The sequence below is a fragment of the Trachurus japonicus genome, chromosome 7 (genome assembly GCF_045865225.1).
Source record: "Trachurus japonicus isolate A0001 chromosome 7, Traja_1.0".
NCBI lineage: Eukaryota > Metazoa > Chordata > Actinopteri > Carangiformes > Carangidae > Trachurus > Trachurus japonicus.
This window is the reverse complement of record NC_140913.1, coordinates 24,759,886-24,782,074: the sequence shown is the minus strand read 5'-3', so window position 1 is coordinate 24,782,074 and position 22,189 is coordinate 24,759,886. Positions and strand designations below refer to the sequence as shown.

Sequence of the window (22,189 nt, the reverse complement as noted above, 5' to 3'; positions counted from 1 at the left end):
TATTTGTGTGTGTGTGTGTGTGTGTGTGTGTGTGTGTTTGTGTGAAGTACATGTGTGCATCCCTTGCTCCACCACAGATGAAAATACATGACAAACTCTTCAGATGCACTGACAGCCAAGGTCCCAGCTCTCACCAACTCAAGCTTCACGCTGTCACCACTGTCCCACTTTGTTATTCAGATGCAGCACATCTTGTTATTTGATGTGCTGCTGGTAATTCAGCGGGAGTTTAAAGTTTCAACTTTTCTTTGTTCATATGATGGGGGGAAAAATAATTATGTGTCTTTTCTATCATAAATGTGGGGGAGTGCTGTTTACAAATCTTTGAAAAATATCATCAAGATGGATGTGCTCCGAAGTCAGTTCATCGCATTTCAGTTCACAGATGGCACAAGTGACCCACTGAGACCCTGAGGATCACTTTTAAAACACACGATGCCTTCAAAGACTGAAAGAAATATCAGACTATAGATAGATAGATAGATAGATAGATAGATAGATAGATAGATAGATAGATAGTCTCAAGGCTTCTCCTCTTTCTCTTTGCTACTAATTTGACTTCAACAGTGAAGGTGCAGGTGTTTTTTTGTGTGTTTGCCTCTAAGAGTGAATGTCTTTGGCACCGATGAGGACTGTGTGCACCCACAGTGTCTTGCATATCCATGATGCAGTCACAGAAGAAAAAAAAAAATGGGGGTGGGGGTGGGGGTGGGGGGGTGAGGATGAAAGGATCCTAGCTGCCTCTCCGGAGGATGATGATGCTGTGGTGCATGCTGATGCAGATACTGAATTTTATTTTTGCAGCATCACTGAGACGCCTCTCATTTCTCTACTTCTCTCCCTCTGTTCGTGTCCTTTTCTTTCTCCCTGGCAAAGCCTGTATTTTGTCTTGAGGGACGTTCGGTGATTGATTTCCGTATTATAACTGGCTCTCCACACACACAGAACAGCGTGTGATTCAGGATCTGCTTTTGTCTGTGCTCACTTACATGCATGTCAGTGCATTGCTTGGCATGCTGGCAGTGCCTCTGTCTCTTCTGGGGTTGCACTGTCTCATTCTGCAGTTATTGTTTGGCGCACAAGAGCACGATGATATGAAAAAAAAAACACCTCATAAATTTTGGCAACCTGAATGACAGGCTGCCAACCAGACTCTGTTTTGGAGAAAAACAAAAATAACCTGGCTCTGGCATTGCATCTGGTTGTGTTTGTTTCCTCCTGAATGTGTGTCGCTGTGCTGCTACATTAATTTATCCCTGATTTGGTTTCAATTCGCTCTGTGCCGTGTGAGAACCTGTGAGAAAACAAACTGACGGCGAAAACAAACTAGGAGACAAATAAATCCACCATGTCAGGAAACAAAGACTTTTAATAAATGAAACAATACTAATAAATAAAGATTAAACAAGTTGCTCATTCAAAACAAAATCCAACAAAATGAACATAACACTGAACGGTAAAGTAGCACAGATTATTAAAAAAAAAATCCCCCCAGACATTTACAAATTTTCTTAAAAACTTCAAGAGGCAAACATAGACATTGTATAAAAGCATCATACAGTAGAGCATTTGTCATCTGAGTATAATTTACAAATTTATTGAGGATAAATACTCACAGCTGATCCCTCACTTGGGATACACATGTGAAAACTGTTATTTAAACATGTGTCTCTCAGGTGAGGCTCCAGCCCTTTTTTTAGTGATCAATAACAGTGATGAGGTGACGATGAAAGCGGTCCATCAAGTCATGGGAAAACTCACAAATTATGTATAACTGTAAATAACTTTTTTAATAGCTTTATCCACATCCCCATTGGTCTCTTCTCTGTTGGTGCATCATAGAATAAAAGTCAAAGAACATCTCTCGCCAGCGGATATGGCTACATCGGGCGTTTTGTGGAAGAACACTGCGCAGCTGCTGCCCTTCGTCTCGCTCTCCAGACACGGGACGCATCAGTACGGAGCGAACTTCTGTCTCTCTGGCTTTTTGATGCAGTTGGCTGAGGAGATTTTGGCGGTGTAGGCGGCCAGACTGGTGTGGGAGGGGGCTGCGGTGACGGCCACGGTGGGGGCGGGGCTGGACAGAGTCAGAAAGGGGACGGACTTCACCCCCAGCAGGCCGGAGAGGGGCATGGCGCCGTACGGGGTGCCCAGCATATGAGCCGGGGTCAGCGCGCCCACGGTGGCCAGGGTGGGCGCGGGAGAGGCAGCTGGGGAGGCCGACTGGGTGAAGGCCATGTTGAGGTCGACCGGGGTTGCCATGGTGGCGGCCTGGGCTGTGGATTTGGCTGTCTCTAAACTATGAGGGCAGATATAGGAGGAGGAGGGAGGAGGAGGGAGGAGGGAGAGGGAGGATAGGGAGACAGGGACGGGACAGAAAAGGAAGATTAGAGGATTATACTGTTGCTGCAACACTGGGTGAAGTTTCTGGAAAATCATTAAAGGGGAACTCCACCAATATTACAAAGTCTGTTTACAGGCTTGGAGCTGCTACTGCGTATGAGGGAGAGAAAAAAAAAAAACGTAGAGTAAAAGACTTTTGTGGGTGAAATCTGATAAGAGTTCCTCAAATGATGCCGCTCGGGTCAGTGTTGTTGTTTGGGTCTGAAGATTACAAACCTGAAAGCAAAACAACAGCTGAACAGCTGAAGTGTGCAGATAGAAGGGAGGTCTGTCGTTCTGTGTCCGTGTTTCACACCTGAATCAACAACCAGTTGCTTTGTAGGTAATATTCATTCACTTCAGGACAGTACAGTACAGTTGAAGGCCTTAAAGCAGAAGTAAGTGATATATTTGTGTTAATATAAGTCTTAAATAGTTATATCTTCCGACAGCAATCACTTACATAGAGTGTTTGGACTGAAACACGGGTCTGTCAGTCACTCTGCTCTGCTCTGAGCCAAGGAGAAAACTTTTCTCGACGCCGTGAATGTGGTGACGTAGGGACGAGGACTGTTATGGTGCGTTCAAGGCAACTCGTAACTCGTGTTTTTCCGACCTGTGAACTTCACGGGTCGGAAGTTACGAGTGGCCGTTATAGTGACTTTCACAGGTAAAACAGGTCGGAAAAACACGAGTGGGTTGCCTGGAACGCTACAAAGTCGTAAGTCGTGACTTGAAGCTGTAATTTACGGTTTCAAAAGCCTGCCTGGAACGCAGCATTAGCCAAAACGACCGGATCGCTTACTTCTGCTTTAAATGAAACAGGTACTTTTCTTCAGCGGGGCCTCTTTTTAAATGGCTCTGCTCCTACTTATCCTATCAGAGCCTTTTGTGTCCGTTGTGCTCCTCTGGTCTGTAGAGCTTCTCCAGGCTCCATCCTGGGACCTATTTCAGTCTCTTTGTCCTTATCTGTCAGTTCAACTGTTTCCATCGTGCCCTGCTCAGAGTTCAAGACTCATGGTGACCCAGTGGTCTCTGCTCTGGCTCAGGAGTTTCTCTGTATAAGTCACATCCGCAAACTTATTGATGCTTCCTTAACCTAGTTTGGCTTTTTTTCCCACCCCCCTTATGACTGCTGCTCTTAATCATCAAAATGCTTTTATCTTTTTTTTTGGCTGTGAAACAGTTTGTTCCATATAAATAAAATGGTGCTTGCTCACTAATTTTAAAAGACTGCTTTGAGGGTATAAAGAAAATGGCACTTTGCTTCTGTTTGGAGATCCCAGGTGTAAATTATGGTGAACAACAACTGATTTTAATTTCCTCTTTATCTGTGATTATATTGACAGTCGTTCTTGCAACACTACTCCTCCCTAATCCCAAATAAGTCCATCTGGATTTCTGTTATTGTATTATCAATATATATTTTTACAGGTTTGCAGGAGATCGGAAGAAAAGCTTTGCTTTTATCGATTCTTTCTTTTAAAAGGTAAAACAAGCTTTCGTCGTGCAGTTTTAATAGGGAGCGACGGGGAAGTAAAGTCAGTCTCAGCAAAACATACTGGTTAATGTGGAGATGTTCTTTTGTTTCTCATTTTAATATCCAAGGTTTTAAGAGAGGTTGCATTAACCTATTGCAGAATCCTTCTTGGTTTGTTTGTTATGGGAGCAAAAATGATGTTCTTGTTTTTCATCAGTGGAAAAGTTGAAATTAATGATCGACACTCCCTCTTTTGAATCACTAATCAGAGAGTACTAGTTATTACCAAAGGAATTTCTATTAGATTTAGTCCCATGTTTAGATTTATATAAAGAAAGAAACATAATAACCTACTTTTAATGGTGTTGCTCTATTTTTATTCTACTTTTGTTGTACTTTTTTCCTTTTTATTGTGTGTTTTCTTATAATTTTATTCGTATTAACTACTTCAATGTCTCCAGAGGTAAACAAACTAAAAAAGCTGAATCCCAAAGAGACGCACTTACTACAATGTACAATCCAATCCTGATTTTACTCATTCCCTCAAGGCCAATTACCAGCAGCACAAGGACATACCTTATTATTGCTTATCACACTATAGCATAACCTTTGACCCCTGTGTTTTTCTCTCGCCTCTATGTGATTCATTAGACGACTGTACGTGCTGCTGGGCCTCACCAGGAGGTAATGAGGTACTGGGCCAGGTTGATGCTGACGGGCGTTCCCGTGATGGTGACGTGGCGGTCGGTCGTCCCGTCCAGCTGGCTCCCGATCTTGATCTGAGCTCCTGACACCTGCCTGATCTCGTTGATTTTAGTGCCCTGACGACCAATGATCGAGCCGATCAACTGCAAATAAAAAAGGACAGAGGTGAGGCAGATCGATCAAATTGATGGAAAGATGAAAGACAATGTTGATACACAGAGAGGGATCAGAAGACATGGTTTATGAGGAGAAGGTTCAATAAATCATTTGACTGGATCTGTTATGCTGATCAAAGTTTTATCATTGATGATAAATTAAATTGGAAATCACACATAAATTATGTCAAATCCAAAATGTCAAAATCCATTGCAATTCTTTATAAAGCCCAAGCTTTCCTCTCTCAACAATCATTAGTCACATTATATTATGCATTAATTGCCCCTTATATGACATATTGCATTGAGGTCTGGGGAAACACATACAGAACAAATACAAATTCTATTTTTTTATTGCAAAAAGAATCATCAGTAATAAACCTTTCCGTGAGCCAACCAACTCACTACTTAGTCGCCTGAACATTTTGAAATTCAGGGACTTAGTTGATTACATTACAATACAAACAATGTACAAAGCAAAAAATAAACTTCTTCCTCAAGATATCCAGAATCTGTTTAAAATGAAGGATTCCAGTTATAACCTGAGAAGACCACTATTATTTGAGAAACCAAAGACTGGAACTACTGTAAAAAATCACTGTCTTTCTGTTAGAGGGGTTAACATCTGGAATAATTGTCCTGAAAATATTAAATTATGCTGTACTCTAGTCAGCTTTAAAAAACTTTATAAGAACAACATCATTTCTCGTTACAGTATGGAAAATTAAGTTCAATGATTTTGTACTATTTTGGGTTATGCGCTGTGTACAATTCTTTATTTTGTTGTGATCAGAAATTTAAGTGTACTGATTAATTTCAAATGTCTGTGATCTGATCCTATTGTATTAATGCGTATATATATATATTATTTTATTTTATTTTAATTTTTTAAGGTAAAAGGGGTAGGGATATATAAGCTTTGGCTTCAACCTACACCCTTTCGGTTATATAAGCTTGATATACCGAAATAAATAAATTCATTCATTCATTCATTCAAAGTGATTCTGACTAAAAAAAAAAAGGGTAAAAGCAAAACAACGTAAACAAAAACAAGTGCACAGTGCTGTTGAGCTGACTTAATGCAGACCACTTCAAATATTGCAATTACATTGTTTGTCTTCAGCGGACTGGTCATCCATCATGCATGTCAAAAGCACTTTTTTCCCCCCAGAGTCTTCCTTAATTGCTACTGCGTGTGCTCCGGTAAAAGAGACGAGAGAAGGCACATTTGCCTGTCATTAATCTGAGTGGCTAAAAGGTTATTGATTCCTCTGAGTGGTGATGACTTCCCAAACAAATCACTTCCCAAACACATGCCAGCTAGATGCATCTCCGCACTAATGGAAAACATAATGGGAAAATAACTCAAATATATAATATACGTCCCATCGGCTTGAGCGCTCCCTCTGCTCAGAGTAGATTAGACAGTGACACGAGTTTTTATTGCGTTCCCAAATACATTATCACTTTTGTTTTGCTTTCATTACCCAACCTGGACCCGTGCCTATTAGCCACAATAGATATTTAACAGACCCAGGGCTCGGGGGCTGCGTATCAGCTCAAGTGCAGGGTGTCAGGGCTCAGCGACGGGGTTATGCTGCCAGATATATAGTGAGTGGGGCAGACAGTGATGAAGTGCTTGTAGTATGTGTGTGTATGTGTGTGTGTGTCCTGGCAGCTTAACGGTGGCTGACACAGAGGTGGAAATACACAACACACACACACAAACGCAGTGATCGTGCTGCACTTGTCCCTGCATTTCACATTCCTTTCCCGAGAAGTAAGCAGCCTGTTCCACAATGTCTGATTTGTCACACAGCGACCTGGTTGGTCTGCTTGACTATTATTGGCTCAGCAGTTTATTTGGGGGGGAGGGGTGTATGTGTGTATGGGGGGGGTTAGGGGTGTGGGTAGGGGGCGGACACACAGCCTAAAGAGCAACTCATGAGACAATGGCCACGACAGACCTCAAATCACAGATAACGTCTCTTCCCCACTGAGACCAAGAATCCCCACTGGACTCTGGCCTTTTACACCACCTGTCAATAGATACCAGCTGTCAACAGCTCACCCACTTTGGTATGTATGACCTCAGTCAACATTCCTGTAAGAACGACCACAAAAAAACACTTTACAAGTGCACCCGGAGCTAAATAAATGACCAAGGAGACACTACATACTGTACAGCCTATCCCTGCTGCAGCGATTATTTTCTTCTTGCGTATTCAAATACCAGAAACGCTGCTCAACGCTCCTGGTCTTCAGCTGGAAGTGGCCTATATATTGTTGGGTTCCTGCTGAGGCAGTCATTTGAAAGGACACAGGAAGAGGGATGGGATGGTGAGGGTGCAGCCATTTTTCTTCTGGATAAATCCTCCTTGTGCAGAAGTACAGTGCCATACTGCTGACTGGGTGTTAGCAGTTTCTCAATGCATCCGTATGTGTGCGCGTGTGTGTGTATGTATGTGTGCGCACAAGACTCCTTTGGCGTTCAGTGTATGGGCACAGAGCAGGATTGTGCAGTTGGAGTGTGGCCGGCCTGAGGGCGGACAGAGGACTGAGGAGGCTCAGTCATGGCTATAAGTCCTCTCTTCTGGAACAATGGCTGGAGCTTACAGCTGTCCCCGTCACGTATAGCACTGGACTCACTCATTCCTCTGATGCATTGTGCCGCTTGCTGTGTGGGGGTTCACTTCAGGCATTTTAGAAATGTTGTTGAAAGGTTGTGGTGGCTATATCCTCCACTGTGCAGTGAAACCTTGAGTAATCAATTCTTGTTTTTCTCTTCTTGTTGTTTTTTTAAACAAAGACAGCAAAGAAAAATTAATTTCATTGTTTGAAAACTGTTTTTTGGGGGAGGTTGTGTTTTTTTTTTGAGTTATGTGCAATTCAACAAGCCTTTCAAACCACAGTACATTACTGTGTTGGTCCTGTTTGGTTAACACTTTTTAGGACAACTATAACATTTTTCAATATTGTCAACAAATTCCATAAAACAAACCAACCAACAATGAACTGATCCAAACAAGTATCGTCTGTGCAGCTAAACCCTCATATAGTGTAATTTATTCCTCTGTGACACAGGCCTCCATTGTTTTCCAGAGCTATTAGAAACACATCAATGAGCTACACTGTTGCACCGAGTGATAAGTTCCTTTATTATCACAAATACGCACACTGTAGCTTATTGAGTCACTCCCACAAATGTCGTCCTGCTGCCATAAATGTTTACTAGTGCGTGGCATATTGCTCCGCAGTTGAAAATAGTCCCCAACAAATGCGCAATCAACTTCTGTCCAACTACTTTAGGAAATTACCAAGACTTTTCACACTATAAAGCCTGATTTCGAAGGGTTACGTCTTCAGTAGGAACTAATGAGAAAGTTAAGAGATGAATACAGTGTTAGTTTTAATCTTTCCGTGGGATTTGTTGACAGTAAAAAAGAAACCACCAGCCATAGCCTTTAATATACTGAGCAACATATTATTCTTTTGAATGATTGTGGTTCTGTTATTGCACCAGATAAAGCTGCAAATTAAATCGTAAATCACAAATGGTTTCATTATTAATTTCACGTCATATGCAAGCTTTATTCCTTTTTTTTCTGAGTTAAATTCAAAATGAGAATTACAGGGAGGAATTGCTATAATTAATGAACAGATGTTTTCTGTCCAAACCAGCCAAATGTAGTAAAGAGGAATGATTTGAGAGGAGAAATGTTGTCTCGCTCTATTTTGAAGTGGATCTATGCATTTTTGATTCCTACACTGAGATTGGAAAGACATTTTCATCAAACCCTGGCGGAAGCTAAGTGAAGAGGGAAAGGATCTTTGTCTGTTTTCTTATTGGCTGTTTTGACAGCAGACAGCTTCTAAGTAGGTCAGGGAACATGAGAGGATTTACTGAGCACTCATGGGACTCACTCTAAGACACTGCAACTGCTGCCCAGACAATAATGCGAAAGGATCCATATCAGCTCAAAATCCCTTTAACCTTGGGTTAGTCGGAGGTTAGAATAATGAGGATAATTAGTCAGTTGCCAACTTGTCTCCCGTCTCTTTTGAAGTCACACCAGACGCTTCTGCAGCTTTTGCAGCTACTGCATCTGAAGTCACCTGCTGCAGAGGATGTGCGCACGTGAGACGAGCGCCGACTTCCTGTTGTTTTTTGTCTCGTTGTTCAAATGGGAATACACAAGCACAAGCATCATAAAGAAAAAAGAAAAAAAAGTTGAGTTGAGTTGCCTCTCCTTACATCATTGGGTATAAGCAGCTCCTGAGATGTCTGAGAGTTTGAGTCCATCCCTGATGAGAGAAAATACAAGCACCAGCTGAATAGAATTGACATATCAGGCATTTCAATATTTATTCAACTCCTTTAGTTAGTGAGGCCACAAAAACGTACAAGTGACATGTTGGAAAACCCATTCACAGAAGATATAGATACTGCCAGCAGTTAATTTCCATTTTAATGGACTGATGTTTAACACGACACTCATTCTTTTCTCCCTCCCAGTTCTCTGAGTCTGTGTAACGTATCATTTCACATAATAGTTTCTCTCTAAGACTGGGAGATATGAGAAAGCTATAAAGCCTCTTCTCCTCCTTCCTCACTGACACGAGCACATAATCGGTGCGGCTCACGACCGTGTGCATTACTTCTTACGTCCAAAGACAGGTGGACGATCTCCGACAGATACAGATAGAGGAGCAATGCAAAGGTGAAAACTCGGTGAGCTAATACTAGCAGTAATATAATCCAGAGCAAATACCGACCATTATTTCTTCTATACGTACCAGGCATAACGGTCGAAGGAGGCTGGGCAATAGGACTCAGGCCTTGCTGCATTGACAGCTGATGTAGCTTGGCCAGCTGTAAAACAAAGAGGAAAAAGTCGATGTAGTACACACCAAGCCATAAACTACTCATGTAAATATATTAAATGATAATATATATCTACAAATGGTCAAACCTCTGAGTGTGGAATGCCATATTGGTTTTGCAAAGTGTAGGCCTGAAAGAGAGCATCCTGCATTAGGTAAATTACAGCAATAAAACATCACACACCAGCAATAAATCCGCAGCCTCTTAATGGAAGTGCTTCACTATCAATACAGTACATGCCTGTTTTTCAAAATAAGTGAAATGAGTCTTGATAGTGAACGTAAGCAGAGGATATGTACCATATTTTCTTAAGAACCTCCCACCCGGCTGCACAATGCAGATGTCATGTTGTGGTTTTTTAAGTGTGTGGTTTGAAACATCTTTGTGTGAGATTTTTTTTTTTTTTGCCTTCACCCCAATACAGCGGAGGTCATTGGAATTTGGTTTCTAGTGCTGCTCACGGCCCTGATGACATATAAAAGATTCAACAGCTCCTCTGGATAATACACAGACCTCGCTACGCACATTTATTAGACAGACTATCATGTTAATACAAAGTATCTTCCTGTGAGACACATGTGGGTGTTGCATGTTTTAACCTACGTATTTTGTTAAAACTGGGTCTATACGCTAGTGTTTATGTCCTACAAACCCTACTGCAGTTTGTGGTAACATAATAATTCTCCTTTTTTCCCTTTTGATCTGATTAAAATTCAAATGTGTGGATATATAAATAACCACTGAGCGTTGTTATTACATCAAATAAGGAAATATATCAGAACAATGACATGTTGTTTTTATTTGCATTCACACAGAAATTAATATGAGTATCCTGTACAGTATATCCTATATAATAACAGCATGAAAGTGAAGATAAAGCTTTGTAAATCCAGAAATATCTGGGATTTGGGAGGATCACTGATCTCTACTGTCAACATCAATCACAGACACAGTGTGTAGAGCAAATTTAAATATGAGCAACATTAAATTAGGAGAAATTTGAAAATATCATTGCTGTGTTTAGCTGTTCAAGATGGCCCAGAGTCTCCAGACAGAACATTAGGATGAAAGGCCATTTTTCACAGCTGTGAATAGCACAAACTAAATTCCCTTTACCTCTGTTGTATCTATAATTTATTTATGTGAAATGCTAGAATCACCCAACCCCTCATTACTTTTAAATAATGCAGACTCACATATGCCAACTCCCTTTGCAGTCAGCCCACCCGTCAATACCCAGTGTACATGCATCTATATATGTGTGTACATATATGTGTACTGTAATTAGTGAGGGTTGTGTCTGTGCGGCCCACCCCTCCCCTCCTTACAGTTATGGTTTCAGCAGACAGCACTTAGCTTAGCCTGACGCCAGCAGTCTGGCTACTATTACCAGTCCATCCTATATGGTCATAAACTGGAGAGAGACAGAGAGCTCAGCCCCAGCAATTCATCAATACATTAGAGCTGTGTTTATATAGGAAAGTGCACAAACACCACAATTTAGCAATAACCCTGTCATTTATAGCAAGAGTGATATCACTCTCTGAACTCTTTATGGGCCGTTTCATTTTCCACAATTAAATTTTTTCAGTGTATGACCGATCTGTCATACAGGGCTGCTGTGTCCATTTCATACTATGACACTACGTATGTGCTATTTGCTGTCATGGGAGGAATATTCCTAAAGCTGAAATATTTCTGGTGCAGAGCTAAGGCAGGACTAAAAAAGAGACGGCAGAGCTGTGCGAGTGGTGGTGTGTGATGGCGTCGTGTTTCAGGAGAGGTTATAGCTCTTATGACAGGCTAGAACAATAGCTGCAGCTTATTCTCAGCTGTTGTTTTTAATGCCTCATGCCAGATGATGGACTGTGTAAATTTGGACATACCACACAACCCCCTGCTCTCACTCACCACTCAAATCCTCACAGCACTGACACTCATTCCTATGCTGCATGATCATGTTGAAGATCAATGTGTTAGAAACATGCAAGAGATATGTTTTTTTTTTAATGTTCATAAAAACAAGAGATTATTCATTCACTCCACATGAAGGTTTGTCCGGTTACCTGCTGGAGGTCCAGGCCTCCCTGGGTCACTGAGTACAGAGGGTGAGGTGCAAATTCTGGTGCCTCAAACACCTACAAAACACAAAGCAACACAAAGTGAAAACATGTTGTTCACTGCTGCAAGATATTTCATGTTTATAACGTCTGGACTGAAATTATTTTTGCACTGGGAGTGGTGATAACTGAGAATAAATGTGTGTTTATCAGCCGAAACCTTCCAATATCACAAATAAAAACCTGCAATTACATTTTTTTTTCAGGGCTTCAATTTACACCAACTCTGGTCTGAGATCTGCTCCTGGTTCTGCATTTCTGACACTTTCACACACCTAACAAGCTTATATAGGCTATGACTCATCTGCACACCCTTTCCTATTCCACTTCATTTTCTCCTCTGACAAATTACAGTATACAAACATCTCTTACCACTGTGTGTAGCCTCCATTAAAGCACATCTCCCAGTGACCGGGACCTCGCCCCAAGTTTTTAATTTGATAAGTTTATTATGTTTGAGTATCAAAAACACAAAACCATTCCAGAAATTGACCGGGAGTCTGAGGCAGCACAAACACTGTCAGAACTGCTGACAGCTATGCAGAATATCTGGGTGCTGCTGTAGCCAGAGGAGACGGCAGGTCTCCAGTCTCACTTGCTAATCTTGTGACTTGCTCCATGGGAGGGTGGAGGTCTGTCCCTTCTCAAACAGAAGCATCTCACATAGCACTCAACTGTGTCCACCCACACACACACACAAACCACCCAATCCCCCACTGAGGAGCACCTACCTACATGCGTCATGTTTCAATATAAGGGTTCGGCCAAGACTCCATCCAAGGAATTGATTATTTGTAATGCATCCTCCTTCAAATCCTCTCAAATAACCATTTGGACTTTAATTAAGTTGTGAGGGTGAGGGTGTCAGACCTGAATTCCTAATTCAGTACTGGATGGGTTGCCATGACGTGTTGTACAAACATTAATGGCGCCCCGAGGATGAATCCTAATAACCTCGGTGAGTCCTCCACTCCACCACCAGGTCAAAATGTTCCCTTATCTACTCCAAACCCCCTGTAAAGCCTTTATGACCTATAAATCCTTTATGGAGAACCACTGTGCCTCTCTTTCACAGATGAGCCACCCAGATGGCGTGGTACAAATCTCACTCCTTTACCTGGTTACCCGCGATGAGGAGGGCAGCTGGCGAAGGGCTCGGCCGGTAGGGGATGGTGGCGCCCTTCGGAGGAGACTATGGAGTCAAAAACAGGACAAGGGGTTAGAGGTTTGAATCAATCGTTATTATTAATTTCTTAAAATGATAGTAATAACTCCACACATCTCCTCTGAAATGACGTCTGCACTTAAACCAAGGGTCGAGGCTCAAACAATAAGCAATGGACTAAACTGCTACGACACTACATTAATCCCCTCTTTTGATTTCTTTTGATTATACTAATCATTCCTTAAATAACTCAAGTAGTGTGGTGAGAGGTCTTTGCAGCTCTGAGCTTTAGTTTGTATCAGACCTCAAGGCTCTGCAATGCTTTGCCCTCTGGATACATCAAGCATCCACAGACAAGGAGACAAGGAGATGAAATTCTTCAAACAGCAATAAGAAAAAGGAGATTATAAAGTGTACATGACAGTGTATATCTTATCGAGTTACTGCAGCGTTGGTGATACTGTTTTGGGGTATAAAATGTAGAGCATCTTTTCTGCGGGAGCAGTCACAGCAAATTCTTTGTATAACTTTGCATAATTTAAATCTCTGAGCCAAAAGCAAGAAGCCGCTGGTACAGAATCCTAATGAAACTTGCAAGCCTTTGAAGAAAGCCCTGGAAAACTGGATCAAACTAGCAATTAGTCAGTCAGGTCCAGCTGCAATGCTAAAACAAAAAGGACTTGTGCACTTCCATGAACACACAGGGAGAAACTGTGCTTAGGGTTGTTTTTCTCTCATCTCCTCCTCGATTTTCTCAAGAGAACTGTTGTCTAAAGGTGGACAGATTTTGCTGCAGGCCAGTTTGTTTTCCCTTAGTGTCCTCTCCAACAACACTCTGCTCTGACCTGAGTGTTGCACCTTTTGACTCCATCTGATGTCTTTTTTGGCAGATCACTGCACAGGAGGTCCAACACTAAAGAAACTGCGCTGCTTTCTTTGTATTCCTTGTTTTCTATAGGATTATGCTACAGAAGCTGTGAATCTAGTCCACCTCCGAGCAACACCATCGTAGGTTACGTTACATAACAAAGAAAACCGATGCAGCCTACTAAAAATGCATTAGCATCTGCTGCAGCGGAATACGCACTGGCTGTATGCCGGTAAACTCAAAACACGGATGTCAACAGCAATTATTTCCTTCATGTAGCCGAAGCAGCAGAGCTCTGATAAAATGGGAGCTAGGTGTGGGTATGTGCACTAACAACAGGAATGGTACACCTCCTACCTCCAGGATTACTGTGCAGATGAGCTTGACGCACTGGATTACTGAGTCCTGATTCCCAGATATCGTCACCCCTCGCTCAGTAGAGTTGGGCAGCAAATCCCCTGCCACCTGTATCTGAGCCCCGGTGCTCTGCAAATGATTGGGGTTTAAAAAAAAGAAAGAAGAAAAGATAAGTTTGACTCAGGAGATAAGACGACAAGTTGTGATTGTGCTGCCCTGGCTTTTCTCGATGGCTCCCTGCTGGCTTAGCTGACCTTATATTTTTCCACCTGTTCTGAATGAAAGCATCTGCCCTGTAGTACATTTTTTAATGTCAAGACCTGCCAGGTTAGGAGTAAAAAGTCACCCACAATAAGAAGATGTGATTCTCCTAAATTGAACTGACACATCCCCAATTTAACATGCCCAAAGGAGAGGAGTATAACTTCTCATGCTTTAATCTATCTCTATCAGACTGTAGGATAACTGGAGGCCGTTGATGAGCTGCACGCATCCCAAAATGCTTTTTCAAGGGAGCATGTGTCCTGTGGCAACCAAACAAACAAAACAGATCTGCAACTGAAACAAATTTGGGATGCGGACGAGACAAGAAAATCCATCTAGCCGCATAAAATCAACGGGATGCTATTAGTGGTGAAGGTAAAGGTTAAAATGAGGAGCCTATTTGTAGAGGAGTACAGAGCTAAAGTGACAGAGTCAGATGTCTCTGGCAGCAGATCTGATAAATTTAATCCTAATGTTTCAACTGGGCCTAAATGTAGTCAGGAGTTTTTCCCTTTCAAAGCTGCCACTGCTGAGTCATGCTGTATGTTGTACTAAGTGATTTATCTTGGCTGTATTGTCTCGCTAATTTCCTGTCTTGATGGTCTAAACCCAATTTCAGTCTAGCACCAACCTAACGTGCAGATAAATGGTATCTGCTACAGATTTTGCTTGTTTTTATCCAGAATGCTGCATGCTCTGTGTGGACTGCTGCGTTTTTAGCCACATTAGCACCGTAACCATACAGATAACAGTAATAGACTGATGCTTGTTGTACAAACATTCACAGTTCAGAGGGGAAATAATCCAATTGGTTTTAATTATGCTCTAACTTTTCCTCTTGCACCACCAACAGGTCAAAATTACACTACTTCTGGTGAGGTTTGTCTGCGAAATGAAAAGGCACAAAGTTTTGAGTTAAGAGTCTCGACAACTACTGCACAGATTGACACGGCATTTGTATTTATTTATTTCTATCCTGCACCAGTTTAGTTTTGACCAAATACCTGCAAACCTAATGATATCCCCTTCAGCCACAGCTGTGCTTTGTGTTTAGCAGACATTAGGAGGCTAACACAGGCTACATAAATCGGGTCAAACCAGTTCAATTTACTTTGGAGCACATTTAGGAACAGCAGATGTTGACCATGTGCTGTGATTTGTACAGGACTATCTATCAATAACAGCATAAAAAGATTCATGTTGGGTCTTCCTGATGACTATTCCAGGGGTAAAAACTGGAGACAAGCCTTAAACATATCAGTGAAGGGTGGGAAACGATTCCACAGTTTATGACTGATGGTGAAAAATGATCCAATCAGCCATTTGGATTTGGATTTCGGACACTGGATGAGAAGCAGCAACTGGTCAGTGGATCTGAGGGGTCTCGTAGTGGAGTAAGGGGATGGAGATTTTAAACAAGGTGAATATGGTAATCTTTTTTTTTGCTAAAAGTCAGCATAACAGCATTATCAGTACTGTATAACTATGTTAGCATGATATTAATTCAAAGCACAACTGTGTCTCAGTCAAGTCAATGACAGGTGCTCTTAATCATTTTCTCAAATGTCGAGTGCTGTGGAACTATTTCATATCTCATTGGTTTGTAGGCACTGTGATCTAAGACCAACTATTACCCCTTAATTACCCCTTAATCATCATTTACAGTAATGTAGGTCAACTGTATTTTCAGATGGAAGGTCAAAAAACAGACGTATAATGTATGAAATATAATACGCAATGTCTCTCCATCCCAGCTGCAGGTTTCCTCTCACTTCCGAGAGCACATTTGTCCTTTGCATATTTCAGCTTTCGGCCATCCTGTGAAATGAGGATGAGGTAGATTTGCGTTCTGGCTGCTCACCTCTCTGATCTCCTTTATCTTGGCTCCTCCCTTCCCGATGAGAGAGCCACACTGGCTGGCAGGGATGACCAGGCGCAGGGTGACCGGTGGCTTGGAGCTTATGGTGCCGTTGGCCACTAGCGCAGCCAGATCCTGGAGGGAGACACGAGAGGAGAGAAGAGAAGGAGAGAAAAAAAAATGCGGTGAGAGAGCTGACAGGAGGGAAACAGAGGGAGAAGCCCAGAGGAAAAGATCGGACATCAGAGGGGTCAAGGTGGGAAGGGAGAGATAAGTCACTGGAGGGTGTTAACTGCAGCAATTAAGACTGAACAGCCCCTGAATTCAAACCAAGCTCAATTCATCTGAACACCTTGAAGTGAATATTCTTAATACTGGAAATCAAAAACCTGCCCAGTTATGCTACGTTGCTATGATTATTAGCATAACCTCCCAATCCAAAAGCAGGCCCCACACACTCCCAGTTCGATCTAAACCAATCCCACTGCAGCCAAGCTCAGTTTGTTCTGCATCAACATGAATCGAACAAACAGATAAAACAAATGGGATCCATATTGGAAATGGCAGGTGGAGGCAGAGGGAGCGGAGAGCGATCCAGTATCTCTGCACCTAATTAACCTCCACTCCTGTATCTGTATATTTGAGTATGTGCAGGGGAGAGAAGTCCACAGGAAGCTGGTCAGCGATGCATGTTCTCAGTTCAGCGTTGGGGTCTGAAAGGGCTGTTTAATCATTTTTATGAACTGCTGAATTCTGCATGAAAGGGGAAACAAAACCACTGGCTTTGAGCTTTTCACTGCTCTCACTGCTGCATAAAACTGAGCCAGCGCACTTTGCCAACATGTCCTTCCCACCGCCTGAACCTGGTCACCTTGAGATTTCCCTTTGAAGATATTTTCAAAAGGAGCTGAATTAACACATTTTACCGTAAAGGAGAACGTCTGTTCATGTGCATATTTCTTTCAGGCATCCAATCCATGCAATGTGTAGATACACATCACCAATATCATCATTTGTTAAATAATTGCACCGGTTGTCACACAATGAGATTCGATTTTGAAACAATGGTTTGACATTTCTAGGAAACATGCTGATTTGCTTTCTTGCCGAGAATTAAATGAGAAGATCAATACTACGCTCATGTTACGTTACATTAAATATGCAGCATACAGCCTCAACATAAAGCCAACAGCCAGTTAGCTTAGCTCATCTTAGCTTTTAGACAGGGAGGAGGGGGAAACAGGAAGCCCACCCTGTCTCCTGATCAGATATGAGTTGGTTATTGATCTTCTCATATAAATCTCAGCAGGAAAGCAAGAAGTAATACAATAACTGTGAAAGCCCACATGCAGCACATGTAACTAAACAAAACTTAAATTTGAAAACCCCACAAAAATACAACCAATCTAACCACACACAACAAATGATACAGACTGAGAAAACACATAGAAATAGAAATGAGCATAATCCTACTACCCAAAATACTGAAATATTCCCTTAAACTGTCGGGAATGTTAGAGAGTGAATGAAACTCTAGAGAGCATAAAAACATTAAGAGTGAAACCCTTTAAAGAACTTCTGTTATAATAGATAACCATCAGTGTATTTATCATTTTAAAGGCATGCAACTTCAAGGTAACATTATTTAATGATAAGAATCACCAATTCAACATCAAACCTTTAAAGTTAAAATGTATTTCAACATGTCTGGTGGTGATAACAGTCCAATAACAAATGTCTGTGAATATCTCCCACAGCGTGTGATTGTAAGTTTAGACAAATAAAAGTATTTAGACAAGGAACCTTTACTGATGCGTATAGCGGCAAACAGTGTTTACGGCACAGGTAGCAAACATCCGCCTGCTCTGCTTGTGGGTGGAGACTGATCTTTTAATTAATGAACAGCGTGTCTCTGCGAACCTTTGAAATGTAAATTCACCACACCGTCTCTCTTCCCATCAGAGTTCAACACACACGCACAACAGACGTGTGACAGAATGTTTTTGTGTGTGTGTGTGTGGTTTGTTTTGAGGCCATTTTGCAGTAAAATTAGCAGAGTTTTGACTTGAGAGCTGAGTCAAGCAGGGTTGAGATTGCAGGACTTCTCCTATAAGAGCATGAAGTGGACTATTGAAATCAATGTAATCATTTTAAGAATGAAAGAGCTATGGACAAGTACCTAGCACTCTGTATGCAGAAGGAAAAGATTAAAGTATAAAACAATGTCTGATACATTATTTCATACTTAAATCTTAATCCTTCCTTAAAAGTGATGTGAATAAATCAAGATGTAATATAACTGGGGTAAAGGGAGCTATCGATCTGGGGTATAAAAAGAGGTGTTTTCAACTTGAGAGTGTCTCTGAACTGTCCACCAACCCATGAGGACCTCGAGGACTGGTAGTAGAGATAAGTAAGTGGGCGGCCCAGGAAAGGTCAGTTGCTGCTGGTAGGATTGGCAATTGGGGAACCTCATCTCTCCTCTGCCATGTGAGTAGAGAGTAACCGAGAGATTCGTTGAGACTTTGAGCTGAGTTCACCACCGTTCCTCTACTTGCACCTGGATCAGAGTTCACTGTCCTTCTCGGTGGAAGTTTCCTTTCCAAAAAATGGCATAACAAAACTTTATTCCTTAGAGTCAGGGTTAAGACACTGCCATTTAACTGTGATTTGATGCTGCTTTGCCTTTGCTAATTCCTGCAATAAACTATGTCAATCTAGATTTCAAGTAGACTTCAAGGAGACTTTATTACTCTATAGAGCCATATAAATTATTAGGAAAATTAACATATTGGTATTCCTTATATTTCCAAAGATTTTAAAATGCTATGATATATTTCTATCTACTCATAGACATTTTGATTAGGCTCATCAGGTTTCTGCTCTAGGCGTTCAAACTAAATTTACAACAAGAAGTTAACTTCCTCTCTACACTTGCACCAGTCAAGAAAGGAGATATTGGTTTCGCTGATGTTTTTAATTCTAAATGAATCTAAATTTAAAACAGGAAGTTCTCTTTATTTCTCTATTTTGTCGTTCAAGATAGGTAAGAATTAAGATAATCAGTTTCCCCAAAATATCCAGAATTATTAAAGGCTAATATAGGATTCTGTTCACTTGATTAAATCGATCAATTGATTAGGCCTAATAGTTATATTCACCAAGTCTTTGCGTCTTAATTCACAAACAGGAAGTCACTACCCCCTCACTCTTTGTTGCAGTGCATGATAGTAAATAGTTAAGCTGTGGTGTGCATAACATCCTACTGTAAGGGTTTTTAAAGGCAACATAACAAGAGCTCAGATCATTGGAGGAAAGCTGCCGTTAACGGGCGTGGCAACGGACTGGTCCTGGCTGCTCTGCTGGAGGAAGTGGGCTAAACATCTGGCTAGAAGCTAGAAGCTAGGCGAGTTTCCTCACCACCAGCTTAGACAAATTTCAAGGAATACTATTGGATTACATCTTTCCCCGTACTGAGGATTCGCACCCTTTATAAGCGGAGAGCTGGTCCAGTAAAGAGACCTGTAGTGGTCTATTACCGGGATCTAACAGGTGACAGGGTGGATGTGTAGCCTTGAGGGATTTTACTCATGAAGGGAACTGCATAATGTTTCCAATAACTGAACTTTAAATTTGAAAGGCATATTCTGATGTGGCTCTTGTGCCGCTCTGCTCCGTGTCTATATTTAGAGAGGCAGATCAGGCTCTCTGACGTCTCGTCTCATTAGAAGAGAAGCACGCAGCTCGTCTGTACAATCAGAAGACTCTAGGCGTCATTTTCTTGATTTGATCTAAAAATATGAGCCACATCTTAACAACTGTGAACGCTCCCATACTTTCCTGCTCCATCCCAGAAAAAAAAAAAAAAAAAGGAGGCTCTCAGAGCAAATTGGTGGAAATAAAGACGCCGGGTTACACAAGCACTGCTCACACAAAGAGTTGCGGGGCTTAAATCCCCGAAGCATATTGTGTTGCCGGTGGGATAAGGACTCCAATACAGAGAGATTATGAGGCTTTTATGCATGCTGTGCCTCGACACCTGGGAACACAATACATGCATGATACTGTCTGCATGTCTTGTGTTCTCAGAGCACTTTTAAGATTATTAGATCACTCTATTCGCATAAAACTGGCAGCTATCTGGGACAACTTCATCCATTAAACAAAGACACAAGTGATCAGCTGCCAAATGAGAGTGAGTGTGTGCGCTGCTGCCACGTAATCACGAGCCACCGAGACAGAAACAAATCCAGCGGCCAAAACAGAATCTGATGATTCTCTTTTGTTTTTAATTAAAGGTGTCAGACGTACAATAACTCAACTACGGTGGAAGCGGCTCGCAGTGGGTCAGCCAACGCGTTGCCATGGAAACTCTGGAGTTACGGGGTTGAAAAGAGGTGAGTCCGAAAGATCTTTAATTAATACTGCGGCGTGCTCCCTGCCAGCATGTGTGTTTACCGAACGCTGTCGACCTGAGCAGGGAGCACCTGTTTCCTTGCCAGAGTCTGCTGTGATGCTAAATCAGAGCGAGGACGGCGCTCGTTCCTCCGTATTAATTAGCGCAGTGATGGACAGTCACCGTGGGGAATAATAGCATGAGGAACTTTGTCATCTATAATTAATTAGAAAACCATGAAAAGACATACAAGTCCTTCTCATTAACACACACAAATCAGTGTCGTTTGTGCTTGTGTGATGCTCACATGGCCGAATGTACTGCACAAAACACATTACACCATTAGTATAAAAGGTGTTGCAGCAGCGGATACATGCACTTATCCCAGTTTTTATCTGCAGAGTAATCCTATCTGGAGGTACATCAAGTGCTATGAAACACAGGTATAATTTTCCCTTTCCATCACTTTAGTTTAGGACAAAATCGATAGCAATAACAGCACATTAGTGGTACTGTAATGTCAAGATGAAGCTGAGGAAAGGATCGTTTTGTTTTTGTGATTGTGTGGTGAAAAAGCTTCTTGCACTTTTTCTAACTCTTTCAAGTTTTCTGCACATGCATCATGTCTTACTGTGTCCTGATTATTTATAAAACAGTTCATGGTGGCTTGTTTATATATAAGATGACATGAGCTAGTGTGATGGCAGTGAGCATGACGCAGCATTATAGAGTTTTAGAGCTACTGTACCTCCTCCAGCTTGTACGTGATCATGGTGAAAGCTCTGAAGACGCTGTCCGTGGAGCCGGTGATGGTGATGATCCTCTCCGGACAGGATCCCTCTGAGATGTTGACCCGAGCGCTGCTCTGTGGGGACAGAGGTCAACACTTCACTGGACAGTCAACTTTTAAAGGAACAGATGGACATTTTGGGAAATACACTTTTTTTTTTCTTTTTTGCTTTCTTGCTGAGACATAGAAACTGTGAGGTACAGAAGGCCACCTACCTACCAGCATTTTTCTGCTGCTGGAAGCAACTTCTTGGAGGCACTTGCTTTTTAAACCTGCCTACCTGTTTCTGTCTGCCTCCAGTCTTTATGCTAAGAAAGAAACGCTATGCAACTGGCTGCCACTTCATATTCAGCATACATACATGTATCATCCTCTTATTTACATCTCAACAAGAAAGCAAATTTCTCAAAATGTCAAACTGACTCCTTCGCTCTTCATGCAGCGGTTGTATTTCCAGAGAAAGTGCAGACACACTGTTACTGCTCTGCCCTCGGGCAATAAAGCCCCTGCCCTCCTCTCCTTCCATTTTGTGTCCTTGTATTTCTCTGAGTTAAAGTCGCATGAGCAGAGACAGGACAACACTCTGACCTCGGGGCCATTTTCTCCAGTCACTCCAGTGAGTCATGCTCCCACTGTAGCTGTAAGCCCTGGGGACGGACTGACAGGATGAGGCTCACACAGTTGGGAAGCAACAAAGCCAAATGTAGCTGGATGACTGGGTGAATGGATGGATGACTACCGTGGGTGAGTGGTTTATCCAGCAG

At 41.9% G+C, this 22,189-nt stretch overlaps 1 protein-coding gene across 2 annotated transcripts in view; it reads right to left on the bottom strand.

Moving 5' to 3' along the window:
- Positions 1 to 1,351: 1,351 nt before the first annotated feature.
- LOC146984824 (poly(rC)-binding protein 4-like) overlaps positions 1,352 to 22,189 on the bottom strand; it is a 36,483-nt gene continuing 15,645 nt past the window's right edge. For both annotated transcript variants that reach the window (XM_085782275.1, XM_085782276.1), the window contains exons 5-14: positions 21,384 to 21,500; positions 16,243 to 16,374; positions 14,118 to 14,246; positions 12,845 to 12,919; positions 11,674 to 11,745; positions 9,696 to 9,737; positions 9,520 to 9,595; positions 8,978 to 9,027; positions 4,541 to 4,710; positions 1,352 to 2,299 (exon numbers count right to left, since the gene is read on the bottom strand). In XM_085782275.1, coding sequence (XP_085638401.1) covers positions 1,954 to 2,299; positions 4,541 to 4,710; positions 8,978 to 9,027; positions 9,520 to 9,595; positions 9,696 to 9,737; positions 11,674 to 11,745; positions 12,845 to 12,919; positions 14,118 to 14,246; positions 16,243 to 16,374; positions 21,384 to 21,500 — 1,209 coding nt within the window. In that variant the 3' untranslated portion in view covers positions 1,352 to 1,953. The remainder of the gene's footprint in view (positions 2,300 to 4,540; positions 4,711 to 8,977; positions 9,028 to 9,519; positions 9,596 to 9,695; positions 9,738 to 11,673; positions 11,746 to 12,844; positions 12,920 to 14,117; positions 14,247 to 16,242; positions 16,375 to 21,383; positions 21,501 to 22,189) is intronic.